Here is an 18,041-nt window from a genome sequence, read left to right on the forward strand (position 1 = left end):
GTGCATATATATTGACCAAGTTCCAGAATTCTGAATATATCTGACACTTTATCATTACATACCTCCCTGCTGGATCTTTTATTTCCTCCTCTATTTTGATTGGTATATTTTTATTGATTAATATAGCTATACCTCTGGCTTTTTAATTATATGCTGCCGTTACGTGTCCTACCCAGTATCTCCTTAATTTATTATGTTCCACTTCAGTTAGATGCGTTTCCTGCACAAATGCTATATCTATTTTTTCTTTTTTCAATAAATTTAATAGCCTCTTCCTTTTAATTTGGTTATGTATTCCATTAATATTTATAGTCATATAATTCAACATGGCCATCTCATACTCGGTTTACACCTCATTTCCGCTTCCTCACCACCACCTGTCCCCTTTTCCCCATTTTCACTCCTAAAACATAAAATACTTCAACAATTCCCACATCTAAAATTCCCTTAATCCCAGGTGTCCCTCCCCTCTCTGAGTTGCCCCTTGTCCCTTGCCGGGCAACCACAACTCCCCTCTCCATTTGGATTGCGAATCTGCTCTCAAGCGTCAACTGATTTTTCAGCGACTGTTATTCTCTCCCACCCAATCCCTCCAGAAAAGACTTTTATCTTCACATTTAACAAAGCTCACCCTCTTCTTTTTTTTATTCTCCCCCTTACTTCCCTTTTCTTTCCCTTCTTTAGTTCTTACTTATTCATTATTTTTACATCTTTATATGTAGTTTGTCGTCATTCTTCATTCTTGTTACATCTCTTCCTCTCTCCTTCTGTCCTGCAGGTGTTCTGCAAATTTTCGTGCTTTCTCCGGATCCGAGAACAGTCTGTTTTGCTTCCCCCAGGATAAATATTTTAAGCACAGCTGGATATCTTAACATAAATTTATAGCCATTTTTCCATAGGATCGATTTTGCTGTGTTAAACTCCTTCCTCTTCTAAAACTTATGTCTGGGTAAAAAAATATTTTTTGACCCTTATATTCCAGTGGTTTTTTTGTCTTCTCTAATTTTATTCCTTGCCCTCTCCAATTATATTTTCTCTTGTCGTGTATCTCAGAAATTCTACTAAAACGGATCTTGGTTTTTGTTGTGTCTGTGGTTTCAGGGCTAGTGTTCTGTGTGCCCTTTCTATTTCCATTCCTTCCTGTATTTCTGGCATTCCCAGGGGATCCATTCTTTTATAAATTCTTTCACATTTGTGCCTTCTTCATCTTCCTTTAGGCCCACTATCTTTATGTTGTTTTGCCTACTATAGTTTTCCATTATATCACTCTTTTGACTCTTTAACTTTTTTGTCACTGTCTTCCAATTTTCTTCTTAAGTCATTCACTTCCATTTCTACAGCTATTTCTCATTCTTCCACATCTTCTAATCTTTTCCCTATTTCTGTCATGACTCTATTCTACTCATTTTATCTTCTGTACTTTTCATTTCACTAAATTCTAATGTCAACCATTCTTTTAATGCTTTCATTTGTTCTTGAAAATTTTTTAAATCTATATACTGTCCATCTATTTTACCTTCTATTCCTCTGTGCAGAGCTTGGTGTTCTTCTTCTTCTGTGTCTGGACCTGTGTTTGTGTCTTCTTCTTCACTTCCTTGTATCTGTGTCTCTTCTGACTTTCTTGTTGAGCTGCTTACCTCAGTTTGTTGGGTGTCTTTTTGCATAGCTTCTTGCTGTTGGTCCTCTTCTTCTGGGCTAGTTATCTGTTGGGCTTCCTCTTGCTGTTTTTCTTTCCTATCACTCCCTTTCCTGTCACTTTCCTCTTTTTCCAGCTGAGAGCTCTGCTGTCGGGCATCTCTCAGCTGGTCGTGCTGTGTAAGTTCACTTCTCAGCTGGGTCCCCCTCCCGTCGGTGTTGTCTTTTTCCTTAGTGTGCGCATTGCGCACTTCTGTTTGGTTCAGAGAGCCATTTTTGCAGTCCCGCGGTTGGGAGGTCGCGACTCTGCGGGGTCGCCACTAACCTCGGGGAGTGGGCTCCTCTCTCTTCGGCGGCTCCCTGCCTCTTCACACAGGTAAGGCCTTCTCCTTTCTCTTCCGACGTCTTTTCTTCTTTTTTTCCCCATTGTTCTTGCTTTTTCTTTCTTGGGTGCCATTTTCTTTCTTTTCTTCACACCTTTGTCTTTTATTTGTTGTGTTTAGTGTTTCTTGAACTTTGTGTTTCTTCACTTATTTCTTCTTTTCTGGAGAGGGCTGGTATTCTCCTACCAGCCACTACTCCATCACGTGACTCCTCCATGCTGATTAAACTTAAGCAGCATTGATCAGAAGATTACTGGTAGGTGCTGTCAGATAGCACTGTTTTGCAGACAAATAAGTAGCCAGATTGTATTCTCCTGGTTCTTAATGGAGAGGATACAACTCAATAAAATTGTTGCATAAATGGAGAACAGCTTTAGATATGCATAAGTCTTAAAGAGTAATGATGGAACACTTCCCAAGGGAATCCCCAGAGAAGAGATTTCATGTCATGTCATTAGTGAAATGCCAACATTGCTACCAAATTCCAATGTCATTAATTTTCCAGCTAATGTTTTAATTTGATTACAGTCTTTGCCTATCCAGTGACTATACTTCTAATTTAAGGCAGTCAACCAAAAATGCATTATGAAACTTATAAAAAGGTTAACAAAATTAGAACATGAGGACTGTAAAGTTGAAGAATTGCCATGCAAAGCTCATCCAAAAAAACTTCACACTGTTAGTTGCCACAGAGTCGCCACAAAAGGGAATTTTAAATTAAGTTGCTACTCCAAAGCTGTCTGTATTTTAATGAATGCCTTTACAACATAAAATACCATAAACCTCTTACAATATCTGACCGTGTATTACAATCCAACTTTTGTTTAAAATTATTTGAAGGTTTTTCACTACGCAATATGCCCTGAAAACTGAACATTGTAACTTACTTCAGCAATTCTGATGTAAGGCCATAAGATACTCCCAAGTAGTCAAGTTTCTCTGCTTTTCGTTCACTGAGTTTCAGTAGCAACGGTGGCAAGTTTCTGCGTGGAGTCAAGGTCTCTTCCAGTAGACTTATATTCTGTTATGGAAGGATTTAATACAATATAAATCAGAATTATCCTGTAATTGAGGGCTATTTGTATGGAATCAATGGGTATACACTTGAAAAATATACTTACATTTTAATTTTAAAATGTTTAAAATTTTATTGCATTTTTAAATTTAAATATAGGCATTCAACACGGTATCAGGCCATTTTGGCCCACGTGTCCATGCCACTTAATTTACTTACACCCCCAGTACGTTTCGAATGGTGGGAGGAAACCGGAGCCCCCAGGAAAATTTCTTTCAGCACCAACTTTAAATTTTTTAATCCATTTCCTTGTTTGAATAACAAGGAGAGACAAATATACCATCATATTCTACAAACAGTAGAGAAGGAAAAAGATACCTCAGAGATAAGGCACAGCAGAAAGGAAATAGGTCTAAAAATTGAGTAAAGAATTAAAAAAACTAGAAATTATAAATCAACAGAAGATCAATGATAAATATTTCAGATTATAGCTGTACACACTACACAATATTTAAAAAATCTAACATTAGTAGGACACCATTTACTACAGTAAAACCCTGGGTATCCAGCACCTATAGGAATTGGTAGATGCTGGATGTGAATTTGCTGGGGCATGGATTTTAAACTTTTGTATTTTTTACCTATTTATTTTCCACAATTTTTTTTTAATGTTTTTTTTTAAACGGAAGCTGCCGGTTGCTTGAGTTCGGGATAATAGGGATTTACCATACATAATTTGCAAATATTCCATAATGCTGCAATACTTTGGATCCTTTGCCAGTGGTGTCCACAAGTATAAGCTCCCCTTTACCTTGCACATCTATAAATAGCCAATTCTCTCTCTTCACCACCACAAACAATTCAAGAGAAATAATGCACCATCTAAATTCTGGCTGATATTTTTTTCCCAGTAAATTAAACCTTCCTACAGCTTAATTCTGCCAAGACTAAAACTACCTGCAGGCTTTTTAATGCCTTTTGCACTGCATCCATCATCTTCCATGTTATGCATAACATGCTTTCTAAAAGTGAGTAGAATGTTCTACTCTAAACTGCAATACTAACTTCCAATCCATGTGGCTGAACTGCCATGTGTAATTATTTTAAATAAAGAGTTTAAACCCGAAACGCCAGTTATATATCTTTCCCTTTGCTATGTAAAGGACACTGTTTGACCAGCTGAACTTCTCCAACGTTTTGTGTTTTTACTTTAAACAAGTATTTTTTTCTTCAAATGTTGGTACCCTTATTCATAAGTTTTATATAATTTAAAAATCTATGGCTTGAGTACATTTCTGCATGTCTCACATCAACGTGATTATTAAACTAATTACCCTTCAAAGATTTTAAGTTGTTAATTTTTACGTCGTCTGTAGTTTTCTTGTTGATCAAATTTAGAAATACTCTCCATCCTAGGTATTTATTTCTCTGATTCTAGACTACAATTAAACTTCCACTGCACTAATGACTGTCACACAATAACTCTAAATCTTGATTTTATTCTAAAATTATTGTATTTCATTAACTCCTTTATAACATTTCTTATCAAATGACCATGTCTTTAGTCCATCAACAAAACTGTTTGCTTCCTTTACAACATTCTTATCTGCCTGTTAAGTGTGTCATCACATTTTTGATAATGACCATTAATTGCTACAGGCTAAATGGAAAGGAAACATCCAAGATTTATTATCTTATTTATTATCAATTTATTATCTTAGTAGAGAGAGAGAGAGAGAGAGAGAAAGAGAGAGAGAGAGAGAGAGAGAGAGAGAGAGAGAGAGAGAGAGAGAGAGAAGCAAATCAGAGGCCCTCCAGAGACGCTGAGTGTCCGTAGCTTCCGTAGCCCCCGCAGCCACAGAGTCCAGTCCAAATCATTGGCAACCCAAGCTCTGGATCCAAACCTCTGACACGATCAGGAACCTTTCAGCACCCTAGGCACTTCCTCGCATCCCGGTTCCAATAACTGGCACCCCTCCAGCCAGTCTCCAGCAGTCCGCAGCCTGGTGTGAATCTCCCGACAGCAGACTCCAGCAGCCCACAGTTTCCATGGGCTCCTTGCCTCGAGTCGCCAGCAGCCCACTGCATACACTGGTCCCTCAGCCATAGAGCCCCCTCACTGGTCCGTCCCCGCAGATCGTCTCCTTTGCTTCTCCCTCTCAGACAGTGCGTGATCTTCTCATCCTCTGGTGCCCTGTTCCAGTCCTCCGCTTCCCCAGAGTCTGCAGCCCCTCATGGCTGCTGCCGATTAATAGGCACTGCCATCTTGGGCATAGACCCACGGTCACAGGATTTCAACTAAAATCACTGCCAGCTCCTGCAACGGGCTGTTCAAAACCCGAGTAAAGCCAACTGCAATCGGCTGGACCCTGCGGGAGTGCTGCATCTCCGCTCCCCCACCAGCGCTACTGCTACAGTGCTCCAGCAGCTCTGCCATCCATATCAATGTAAAGAATATTAATTCATTTTATCAGCCAACCTAAATGAATTTTGCAACAAATTTATGGACCATCACATCCAACTAAACCTGCCACATTCTTTACCCGTCCAGTATGGACACTGCAACTGAAGAAGGCAACGGGAAACCATTTCTGTATTTTCCCCCTTGTATAATCATGAACTCAAATTCAACTATGGTCTCAGCTCAAAGTTGGAGTATTCACCGAAGGAGAATAGGGGAGGCAACAAACTACAACTTGGAGGGTCAGAGATCGTGACAGATGGAAAGACATGATCACCCATGCCGAATGGCAAGGCAGCTGGATGTTGAACGATGACGTTAACATTTTCCTATCACATACTGATTTTTAGTTATAACCTTTTTTTGTGATTTCCTGTCACATTTTAAGTCCTCTTCAATCATGCAAAACCATGAAGCACAACATGCCATTAAAAATTCATTTTCTGCACTCGCAAGTAGACGTCTTCCCTGCTGATCTTGGTGGAGTCAGTGACGAACATGGTGAAAGATTTCACCAGGACATTGCAACCATGGAAAAGTGGTATCTAGGACAACTGGAATCCATCAATGCTCGCTATATTTAGACACCAACATGAAAGGCATCAGATGCTGAGTACAATTGAAAAATCAGCGGAAAAACATTTTTAGGTCAGTTGAACAAATGCAATGTGTCAGCATCATTATGCGATTAAATATGCTAAATTCAGTAAAAGTTGATTTAATGTTTTTCCACCTTCCTAGGTGATACAGCAAATTTGAAACTATCTTTATGTTCATCTTAAAATTGTCTATCATAATCCCCAATTTAAAGCAAACATATTGAAAAAAATTATTAATGAGCTAAATTATCTAATCTCTGTATTGTGGTGACAGAATTAGTGCTGTAATTGAACTCAAATCTTTTCCCCTTCAATAAACTGCACAAGCAAGAGCACTGAAAAAATGACTTCAAAATATTCATTTTTGTATTGTAGAATTGGAGATTGTCAAATATAGTTTACAAATAGTTAGTCTTTCTAAATCATTATATTTCAATGACAATGTGCTGCATTAACTACTAAATGTTTATAAACATTCAAAGAAATTTTCAGTTAAAATTTTAGAAAATTCAGTTCAATCAGGTGCTGTCTTGAGTTGCTGAATGGATAAAGTTAAATTTGTAATTCTGAACTCAAGTCTTCCATACCTCACTGCTGACAGTAGTTAATTCTGTGGGTTTATCATCTTCCTGCTCTTCCAGACAAGGAAATTTTCCTTCAAAATACATCTGTAGCAAGGCCATTGCTCGGCTTCCGTATCCCAGCTGGTTACAAAATCAAAGAAAAAGCATTAGTGAAAGAATTTTGATTATTGAAAGCAACAATTAACATTTCAAGTCGATAATTATGGTATTAGCATCAAAAGTTTAAAATTCCTACAAGAATGATCTGCTCTATTATTTTCTCTCAAACTTGTTTTGAACAGATATTTAAGCTCTAATTATAGGGTTGGCTCAGATCAACTCTCAAAAGCTTGATTCCAAATTTCAAACAGACTTCTCACTTGGCAAATGAAGTTCATTTAAGGTGTTTGGAATCATCACATTTAATGAATGATACACAGAATTAGATATATCGCAACTATTAGGCAAACTTTAATGTGCCCATCACTGATGCAAGACAACATAATTTATAGAATAGTTTCAGCAAAAGATTGGGTGACATGTTGGGGGGTGGGGTGGGGGGGGGGAATTTCCCCACAGTCCATAAAGAAACGAGACAAAACCTATCACAGGGAGCAACAAAAACCCTGATGACTAAGCTCATTATGTGACTAGAATCATAGTTTTACAGCGCAGAAGAGGCCCTTCAGCCCAACTTGTCCCAACTGACCAAGTTGCCAACCTAAACTAGTCCCATTTGCCTATCCCAAAATTCCAGTTAACCTATTAAGAAATAAAACTTGTTTTTATTAAAAAAATAATTAATTTACATGATATAAACACGTACTATGCCATGTATGCATAATGTATTATTGTGGAAAAAAAAGCAACATCCACAAGTCAATTTTGAAGAATCAATCAGTACCCTACCAAATCACAAAAACACATTGTCCAGCACCATTCAACAGTTATTTAATATCAAGAACTGATTTTGAGGCCAGTGCCCAACCAAGTAAATGAAAGCATTTTAATACAACTTTCAGAGAAGCAATTTTATTACCCTTTGGTAATCTGGATGCACTGCTATTCTGACAATACGTCCTCCCGATAAACTTCCAAAATCAGGATCCTGAAACTGTTTTAAATAAAAAAGGGTTCAGTTTACTAAAAAGTCTGAATTTGATGAACAAACAATCCATCCCATACAGTTAGTGGTTTAAAGTTGCAAGAAGATGAGCCAGTGAAATAATACCTACCATATATTTCAACATATAAGTAAAGTTGTGAAACCCTAAAAAATTTCTCAAAAAGGGGGAAGGTCAACTTATACACCGGATATCCTTTGAAACCTTAAATTCACCAAGAAAAACAAATTGACATCAATTCGGTCAATGCTGGAAGCACCTCCCCACCGCCGGCTTTGCCCCCCACCCCCCCAACCGATACATCCACCGCTAGGCACCACCATAACCGCTCCAACCTGGGACCCTGAGGTCACCATCGCTGCACTTGTCTAGTAGGCTGAGGTTTCTACTCCTGCCTGGCGCACAATGTCACCACTCCAGGTCCATGAGCTGTTGCCGTTGCTGTCTGGTAGGCCGAGGTTTTTTATAAAACTAACTTAATTTTGTTACTTGCGATTGGGGTGTTTTAAAAAGTTTTGGGTTGTTCCTGGGAGGGCCGGATGGCCGAAAATTTGGGGTTGACTTATACTCCAGAGATACCATAAAACCCTTAAAATTAGGCTGAAAAATGGGGGTCAACTTATTCAGTATACTAAAATTCCCCATTAAAATGGATAGAGAAAATCTGTTCAAGCAGAAATTATAACATTTTCCAATTATTTAATAATGCAGATTGCTGTAACATTAGTCAGTATCTTCAAAGAGGAAGAATTATGGAACAGAGACACGAGAGACTGCAGATGTTAGAATCTGAAACACAAATGTCTTGAAACAAGGTTTCAGCTTGAAAATCCATTTCCCTCCAAGATGCTCCTTGACATTCTGTGTTCTTCCAGCTGTTTTTTGCTCAAGAAGGGAACATTGAGTGGAAAGTCTAAAAAACAATTATATCAAATCTATTTGGCCAATGCTAAGGCCTAGTTAATGCTAGTCATTGGATCAGTGCATAGCACAAGATGACATTGAAACTCTACTGAAAAGTTCCAGGAAATTTCCCTTTGCGACCAATGGGATTATATATAAAGAGAACAAAGAACATCAAAATTGATATATAGCCATTCCCCGACATACGTCCAAGTTCCGTTCTGACCGACTGGTCGGATCTCGAAATGGATGCAAGTCGGATGCATGTAGAAGTTGAATACCTGTCCAGCATTTTTTTTTAATCCCACACAACATATAATTGAACTTGTACTTGGATGTGGGTCATCACGGTCTTCATCTCAGTGGGTTGAGGGGCAGGGGGTTGTGGGGGGGGAGTCACACATTTGAAGAACATGGTTAAATTTGTTTGCATTGTTTGCTCTTTTTCCCGCTTAGATTTGACAATAGCAATTTAAAGCTTCCTGAATTTATTGATCAACCTTAGCGAATTTTTCAACATTGTGGTCAATGCTTTCCAAATCGGCAAGGGCTTTATTCACTGGTTAGCATTGGTGGATGTACGACCAAGCGTAATTTTTATATTTGCATATTTTTTTTTTATTTTTAAAAAATTTATACAGTATTTTTTATTCGGTTGTTTGTATGGATTATTGTAAATTGCATAGGTCGTAGGTAGGAGAGAGGTGGTGCATTAAAATCCCTGGTATCGGAATTCAAGCAACCAGCAGAAATAAAATTAAAGTAAGTAATTTTTAAAAAATTAAAGCAATTAAGAATAAAATAATAGGTAGAAAAATGCGCAACTTTACAATTGTAAAAGTAAATATTCTCTGAAATAACACACAAACCTTTGGTGCAGATGGGAGCAAATATTCAGCCCTTGGAATGCCTTGGTCGTGCTTTGCTTGTTATAGCTGTTTGAATAAAGTTGAGTGAGACAGCAATGGTGTTTCCCAGGATGGTTGATGCCGCTCGCTGTTGGGGTGACTCTCTTAAAGTGTCTCCTTATCCCTAATTAGTAAGAGCCCTGGTCAGAGACTTTATCTGTAAACTTGGGGGGGGGGGGGGGGTGTTTAATTATCTATAATGGTATTGTTTGTCTTTTGGGCGGCTCCGTGGATCCTGAAGATGTAGTGACAGTTAATAGTGACAGTTAATTGTTTTCAAAGAATGTGAATGAAAGTAAAATGATTTAAGGTCTATATATTAATGCAAGTGAAGTTTGTTCAGTGTATGTACAGAATAGTATTTTTCTCTTTTAAACTGTTTATTCTTAATGAGGTGTATTAGATATTGTAAGAGTAAGTCTCAAGCAACCATAAATACACTTGTTCAGCATCTACCAATCTCCTGGGGATTTACTGCATTTTTTTTTAACCTTTTCATCCAAAAGGTAAAACTTTCAACCCATTGATTTTTTTTTTGTTGCAGCCAACTAAATGATACACACATTACAGATATTTGAACACTGTATTGTATGTCCATGTGGTAACTTACCTGCTCTGATATAGTCCAAGGAATGAGATCACCAAATGCTTTCTTACCACGAGAGAGGCTGTTCATGACAGACTGACTAGAGATTTCTCCCTCAAGTGCCACCTGGCAAGAACAAAGAAAAAATGGCTCAATCCTATCGAAGTTCATCAGGATTTTCTGATGTTGAAATTGTAGCATCACTCGATATCAAAATTTATTCCATCGCGCCATCTAAATGAATATCCAAGGTTTAAAACAGCCCAAATTACAGAATTTATGTTTGAACTTTTGATTAAAAGTATGCATATTAAAAACATTATTATCAACCAAGGTGTATATGCCATACAGGTTCACAGGCAATACCAATGGTGAATTAGCTCCAAACATAATTTAGACTACAGCATACTAGCACAGCTTCAGAGACTCGGGTTCAATCCTGACCTCCAGGAGAATACACTTTCTTCCTGGGTCCAGTTTCCGCCCACATCTTAAAAGACCCAGGTGGATAGCCAAGTGGTAGAATCTGGGGTGAATTGCTTGGAACGTAGGGATATAAAATATGATGAGTATAAATGGATGGTTGATGTTGATTTGGGTGGAAGTAGGGCCTGTTTCTGTGCTGTGTGACTCCATGCTGACTTAGCAGATATGGGAACCCATTGATGAAGCTAATTACAGCCATCACTGATTGCGATGATCACCTTCAAACTACCAGTAGCACTGGTTAAACACCAGAGAACATTCACATTCTCAAAGTCCAGCATCATTTATATTGTTTTTACTTAGCAACTGCGTTCCAGAAATTATTCCCTTTTTGCCGGAACGGATGCTGTGTAAAAAGCTCAGAATGGAGTGGGAGTGGGATTCCAGTTCCGACTTTTTTTTTCCGCCATTTTCCTGGAATGCCTGTGGTGTAAACTGCACTGCAGGCATTACGGGACCAACTGGACTAATGAATACGATGTCGGGGTAACGTTTGATAGCATGATGTTGCAGCGTGCAATTTTTTTAATTTGAAACAAGCCGACCTTAAGTTATCAGCATTAGATGACCACAATGTCTAATCACTGGAGTGATTCTGAGATCCACAGGCTCCTCATCAACCATGCGAAGAATGAAATCAACCACCACATAACGGGTACGGTGAAGGATGGGCCAACATTAGATCGTGTGGCATTAAAATTGAGGGAAAAGTGGTTTAATCGTAATGTCCCAAGTGAGTAGCAAGCTTAAAGGCCTGTGTAAGAAGAACCACCAGGTTAATGACCACAATGGCCAGAGTGGTGGGGGTGGGGGGGGGGGGGGGTGATTGGATTGGCCCTATTTTGATCTTTGTTATGCCATGTGGGGCATTAGCCATTCAGCATAACCAGTAGCGTTAAAGAGCAACATTGAAGAGCCATCATCCCCTGTTGTGGCTCCTGATCCTTCTACCTCCACAAACAGCATTCCTAATGCCGATCTCCGGATTGGCGTGGAAACGGAATTGAGCAATGGAGTTCCTGCACTTCAAGAGCAACTAAGTAAAAACCTATTTCTTATCATGATCAACAAATGTTATCATGTGTTATGTACATGTGTCTGCCCATAAAGAGCTATCTCACTAATGTAGCATGTGTTTCAATGCTTTCCAGGGTGCCAGCCACCTAAGAAGAGGCACAGGCGATGTCCCAGGAGATACTGCACTAGAGATACGGGAGAGAAACTGGATGTTCTATCAATGGCAACCATTAACAGCCCATTCATACTAACCCTACATTAATCCTTTTTATCCTCCCAACATTCTTATTAACCACCCCCTCCCAAGATTCTACCATTCATCTACACATGATGGGCAACTTACAAAGATGTACATAACTTACAATCCACATGTCTTTGAGATGTGGGAGAAAGTCATGTAGTCAAAAGGAGAAAAAACACAATGCTGGAGAAACTCAGCAAGTCAGTATCCTATATATAGCAAAGATAAAAATACATAACTGAGATTTCAGGCTTAAATCCTTCAGTATTTTTAATCTTTGCTATAGAAAGGACACTGTTTTACCTGCTGAGCTTCTCCAGCATTTTGTGTTTTTACTTCAACCACAGTGTCTGAAGACTTTTGTGCTTTACTTCTTTATCAAAAGGAGAATATGCCAACCCCAAAGTCAGTAGTGAAGGACAGGATTAACCCTGGATCACCAGTGCAGAGGCAGTTGCTTTGTTAGCAACACTCAGGAACTTTGCATTCATATTTTTTAAGTCAAACATTTACCAAATGAACTGGGGTAAAGTAAACATCATAGTTACAATGGGGATGAGCAATTCCACCTGCATTCATATCACTATTTTTAAACTATCAAACACTATAATCCATTTATTTCAAGACAGACACTAAGCCAGAAAGCATAACCACACTAATGCACCTCTTTGGTGCGATCAAATCGCACCAACAATGGCAATTATCTAATTTTAATGGGCTACCTCATTTCTAAATACAAAGTCCAATTGCAAATAACCAAGAGGTTGCACATCCAAAATGGCTGTGTGAAACAAAAGGTAAGGAGACTGGAAGATTAGCTAAATCACTGAGTAAGTTCAAAGAGCTATTCTTGATTCAGTTCCTGAGTGATCAGCAGCCACAGTGCTTTTATATTTTCCTAACATAAGCAACACTTCCATATATTCTATCCCTGACTCTTGTGAATACCCCAAAACAAATAATAACATGTTATTTTCCTTAAATGGATATGAACGGGATATATCACATAACTACAGGCTGCTGAAGATGAGGACCATCGCCTTCCCAAGATCGTGTTATATGGCGAGCTCTCCACTGGCCACCGTGACAGAGGTGCACCAAAGAAAAGGTACAAGGACTGCCTAAAGAAATCTCTTGGTGCCTGCCGCATTGACCACCGCCAGTGGGCTGATAACGCCTCAAACCGTGCATCTTGGCGCCTCACAGTTTGGCGGGCAGCAACCTCCTTTGAAGAAGACCGCAGAGCCCACCTCACTGACAAAAGGCAAAGGAGGAAAAACCCAACACCCAACCCCAACCAACCAATTTTCCCCTGCAGCCGCTGCAACCGTGTCTGCCTGTCCCGCATCGGACTGGTCAGCCACAAACGAGCCTGCAGCTGACGTGGACTTTTACCCCCTCCATAAATCTTCGTCCGCGAAGCCAAGCCAAAGAAAAGAAAGACAGGCAACTAAAGATGGCCCAACGACAGCACTATTCTTAAGGTTTAAGCATCAGCCCAATAACTCTGACATGCACGTTACCTGAATAACAGCAAGTACTTCTGGCAATGAATTTTGAGTAGGCTGCACTGGGGGCAGCAAGCAGAAAAGATGGTGAGCTGGAGCATCAGAAAGTAACTGAAGGTCATTGGGGGTGTTCTGTGAAGATGCAAGACAATTTCAGGAAACAACTTCCAATAAAGTGAAGAATTAATAGATCTTACAAGTAATTTCCAAAGAATCATTCTTATCCTCCCTGGAATGTTTTAAAAATGGACTATTCAAGAAATTTGAAAATCCTAATTACAAACAAAACACAAATTTGCATCCACTTAAAATAGTTTAAAAGCGTACCCATATTCAGGAAAAGTAGAAGCAATTAGAAGTTGTTAAAAATCGGGTTGTAAATTAGTATTTTACCTTATAATGGGATGCCACAAAGAGAGACATCAATCGCTGTAGGAAGGCTTCAGATGCCTTGTGGTAACAGAAAAGTGTGTCTCTGTTCACATAATAGCTTAACTACAAGTTAAGGCAAAAAAAAACAATATGATCGAAATACTCGTCTTATTCACAGTAAAAGTCTGTCACAGTGACTGTCCAAATATCAAATTCTTAGTGTTCATATACAAAGGTGGCCAGTAAAGCCAAAAGTCTTGACAAGACTTGTCACTCAATGCAATTTCAGTGCATAAATTAACAGCAATATTGGTTTTACTTGTACATTCTGCTTGTCCAATCTAAAGTGTTCACTCAAGTGGATGAAGAGAAAAGGAGGTGCAATATAACCATATAACCACTTACAGCACAGAACAGGCCAGTTTGGCCCTACTAGTCCATGCCGTAACAAATCCCCACCCTCCTAGTCCCACTGACCAGCACCCGGTCCATACCCCTCCAGTCCTCTCCTATCCATGTAACTATCTAGTCTTTCCTTAAATGTAACCAATGATCCCGCCTCGACATCTGTCGGAAGCTCATTCCACATCCCTACCACCCTTTGCGTAAAGAAATTTCCCCTCATGTTCCCCTTATAATTTTCCCCCTTCAATCTTAAACCATGCCCTCTAGTTTGAATCTCCCCAACTCTTAATTGAAAAAGCCTATCCACGTTTACTCTGTCTGTCCCTTTTAAAATCTTAAACACCTCTATCAAGTCCCCTCTCAATCTTCTACGCTCCAGAGAAAAAAGCTCCAGTCTGCACAACCTTTCCCTGTAACTCAAACCTTGAAATCGTGTCAACATTCTCGTGAAACTTCTCTGCACTCTCTCTATTTTGTTTATATTTTTCCTATAATTTGATAACCAAAACTGTACACAGTACTCCAAATTTGGCCTCACCAATGCCTTGTACAATTTCATCATAACCTCCCTACTCTTGAATTCAATACTCCGATTTATGAAGGCCAACATTCCAAATGCCTTCTTCACCACACCATCTACCTCAGCATCAGCATTGAGGGTATTACCATAACTCCTAAATCCCTTTGTTGCTCTGCACATCTCAATAACCTACCATTTAATGCACATGACCTATTTAGATTTGCCTTTCCAAAATGTAACACCTCACACTTATCTGTATTAAATTCCATCAGCCATTTCTCAGCCCACACCTCCAGCCTTCCTAAGTCACCTTTTAATCTACGGTAATCTTCCTCACTGTCGACAACACCACCAATCTTTGTATCATCCGGAAACTTGCTTATCCAATTCTCCACCCCTACTTCCAGATTGTTAATATATATAACAAACAATAGTGGACCCAGGACGGATCCCTGAGGAACTCCACTAGTCACCGGCCTCCAATTGGACAAACAATTTTCTACCACAACTCTCTGACACCTCCCATCCAACCATTGCTGAATCCATTTCACTACCTCCTCATTTATACCAAATGCTTCCACCTTTTTTCCTAACCTCCTGTGGGGAACTTTGTCAAAAATAGACAACATCCACAGTTTTCCCTTCATCAACCTTTTTTGTAACCCCCTTGAAAAACTCAATCAGGTTTGTCAAGCATGATCTTCCCCTGACAAAACCATGCTGATTACTCCCTAGCAATCCCTGTACCTCCAAATAATTGTAAATATCATCCCTCAGAACATTTTCCATCAACTTGCCCACCACAGACGTCAGACTCACGGGCCTTTTATTCCCAGGTTTACATTTAGACCCTTTCTTAAACAGCGGAACCACATGCGCCACCCTCCAATCCTTTGGCACTACCCCCGTGGCCAGTGACATCCTAAATGTCTCTGTTAATGGCCCCACTATCTGTCCACTAGCCTCCCTGAGTGTCCTTGGGAATATTTTGTCCGGTCCCGGAGATTTATCCACCTTTATGTTTTTCAACACAGCCATCACTACCTCCTCGGTTATCCTTATATGTTTCATTACCTCCCCACTATTTTTCTTTACCTCAACTGGTTCAATATTTTTTTCCCTAGTGAATACCGAGGCAAAGAAATCATTCAAAATTTCCCCCATTTCCTCTGACTTCTCACTCAGCCTACCCTCACTATCTACAAGGGGTCCAATTTTATCCCTCACTAATCTTTTACTTTTAATGTACTTATAGAAACCCTTCAGATTTATTTTTACTCAGTCTGCCAAAGCCTCTTCGTGCCTTTTTTTGGCCTTTCTAATTTCTTTCTTAAGATTCCTTCTACACTCCTTATAGTCCTCCTTCAAATTGTCAGCTCTCTGTTCTTTATACCTCTTGTACACCTCCCTTTTTCTCCTAACCAAATTTCCAATATTCCTCGAAAACCAAGCCTCCCTATGACTTCCAGCCTTTCCTTTGATCCTCACTGGGACATAACTACTCTGTACCCTCAAAATTTCTTTTTTGAATATCCTCCATTTCTCATTTACACCCTCACCTAAAAATATCCTGTCCCACTCAATACTCCCCAAATCCCTTCTTATTCCTTTGAAATTAAAAAGAAATTTCAGTTTCTCAATTTTCATTGAGATGACCCAGCTTAAAGTGTTTCTCACACCACTTACATGAGTAAAGAATTCCTAAAATAATTTAAGCAGTACTCAGGCATAAATTATAAAACTGTAAATCTTTGCAAAACTAACTTCTTGGTCCAAGTTAGGATTTGGTACCAGTATTTGTTTCAATTTTTTTTAAATTTAGAGATACTGCATGTTTTAAGGTGCCCTTCTGACATGCTACCCAAATACACCCATGTGACCAATTAACCTACAAACCCAGTACATCTTTTGAAATGTGGGAGGAAACTAGAGGGCCCGGAGTAAACCCACGCAGACATGGCGAGAATGTACAAACCCCTTCCAGACAGCACTGGATTCAAACCTGGGTTGCTGTCACTGGAACAGCGTTGTGCTAACTGCTACAATAACCAAGATGCCCTGTGACCAGCATTCCTGCACCAGATTCAAAAATAGGCCAGGGTTGGGACATGTATATCATTTTTAAATATATTTGAACATTCCTGTCTTTTCTAAATCAAAATTTGGAGATATGGAAGGATTGAGAAACCATATATTGCACAGCAAAGTGGCAGGGGTCATTTACTCAGACTCCTCACAAAGATTAACATGTACCATGCCAGATAACTGTTACTCAAAGTGGATAGCTTAAACAAATATTCTTAAAATTATTTTTTTTAAATCTAAGAAAGAATACAGAGAAAGATGATATGAATGAAATCTAAAAAGAAAACAAAAGAAAATCATGGGAAATAAAACAACAAATAGGAAAATACTGAGTGGGGCAGAGGAACAAAGTAACTGCATAGCCTTCCGATGATCCTTATAGGTAGGATAGATCAATAAGGTGGTTAGCTGAGGCATAAAATCTACAAGCAGGGAAGTTACACCTATATAACCACTAGCTAGACCACAGCTCGAGAGCATACAGATCTAGTCAAAACATTTCAAGAACTATTTGTTTTATAAGACAGGGTGAATGCTGTCAGGATTGGAAAATTGTAGCACCAAGGACGTTAATAAATTATAACGGGTTCTTTTTTGGAATAGAAAGGTTGAGGGGAGATATAATTGAGGTGAATGCAAGTACAGGGACCAAAACAGAGAAAACAAGAAGGATCCATTGCCCTTAACAATCGGTGTCAAAAATAAGAGTATAGATTTCCAGAAATTGATAGAGGGATTTGAACAGAGATAAGGGGGAAAAAAATCTAGTGCTGGCAGAGATCTGGAATTCATTGATGAAAGGGTAGAAGACAGAGAAACTCTCGTGAGTAATTAAAAAGCATTTGAATGTGTGAAGACTAGTGGAGTAGACCTATTGAGCAAGTATTAGGTGGAATTAACCAAGCTGGCTTCTTTTGAACCAACACAGACAATGTGGGCCTAGTGCCCTTCATCTCACACATTTTTAAAATATTCAGCAAATCAGCCAATCTCTGTAGAGAGAGAAACAGAGTTAATGTTTTAGATTGATAACCTTTCATCAGAATTGTAAATAGTTACAGATAACGTAAATGTCGAGAGGCAGTGTAAGTGGAGAGGAGAAGGAAAAAACAAAAAAAAGATCAGTTATGATAAGGCAGAAAACAATAGAGATGAATGAAGCAAAGATAACTATAATAAGGAAAAAAAAAATCAGTCATGTTGGAGGTGTAAATGCAAAATAACCCTGAA

The 18,041-nt window shown here is 39.0% G+C and overlaps 1 protein-coding gene across 2 annotated transcripts in view; it reads right to left on the reverse strand.

The window, feature by feature from the left end:
- The window catches only part of nat10 (N-acetyltransferase 10), a 72,209-nt gene that overhangs the window by 31,204 nt on the left and 22,964 nt on the right, over positions 1-18,041 (reverse strand). For both annotated transcript variants that reach the window (XM_069899451.1, XM_069899445.1), the window contains exons 15-20: positions 13,823-13,919; positions 13,445-13,561; positions 10,202-10,303; positions 7,696-7,770; positions 6,681-6,797; positions 2,906-3,039 (exon numbers count right to left, since the gene is read on the reverse strand). In XM_069899451.1, the coding sequence (XP_069755552.1) occupies positions 2,906-3,039; positions 6,681-6,797; positions 7,696-7,770; positions 10,202-10,303; positions 13,445-13,561; positions 13,823-13,919 (642 nt within the window). The remainder of the gene's footprint in view (positions 1-2,905; positions 3,040-6,680; positions 6,798-7,695; positions 7,771-10,201; positions 10,304-13,444; positions 13,562-13,822; positions 13,920-18,041) is intronic.

The sequence above is a fragment of the Narcine bancroftii genome, chromosome 1, assembly GCF_036971445.1.
Source record: "Narcine bancroftii isolate sNarBan1 chromosome 1, sNarBan1.hap1, whole genome shotgun sequence".
NCBI lineage: Eukaryota > Metazoa > Chordata > Chondrichthyes > Torpediniformes > Narcinidae > Narcine > Narcine bancroftii.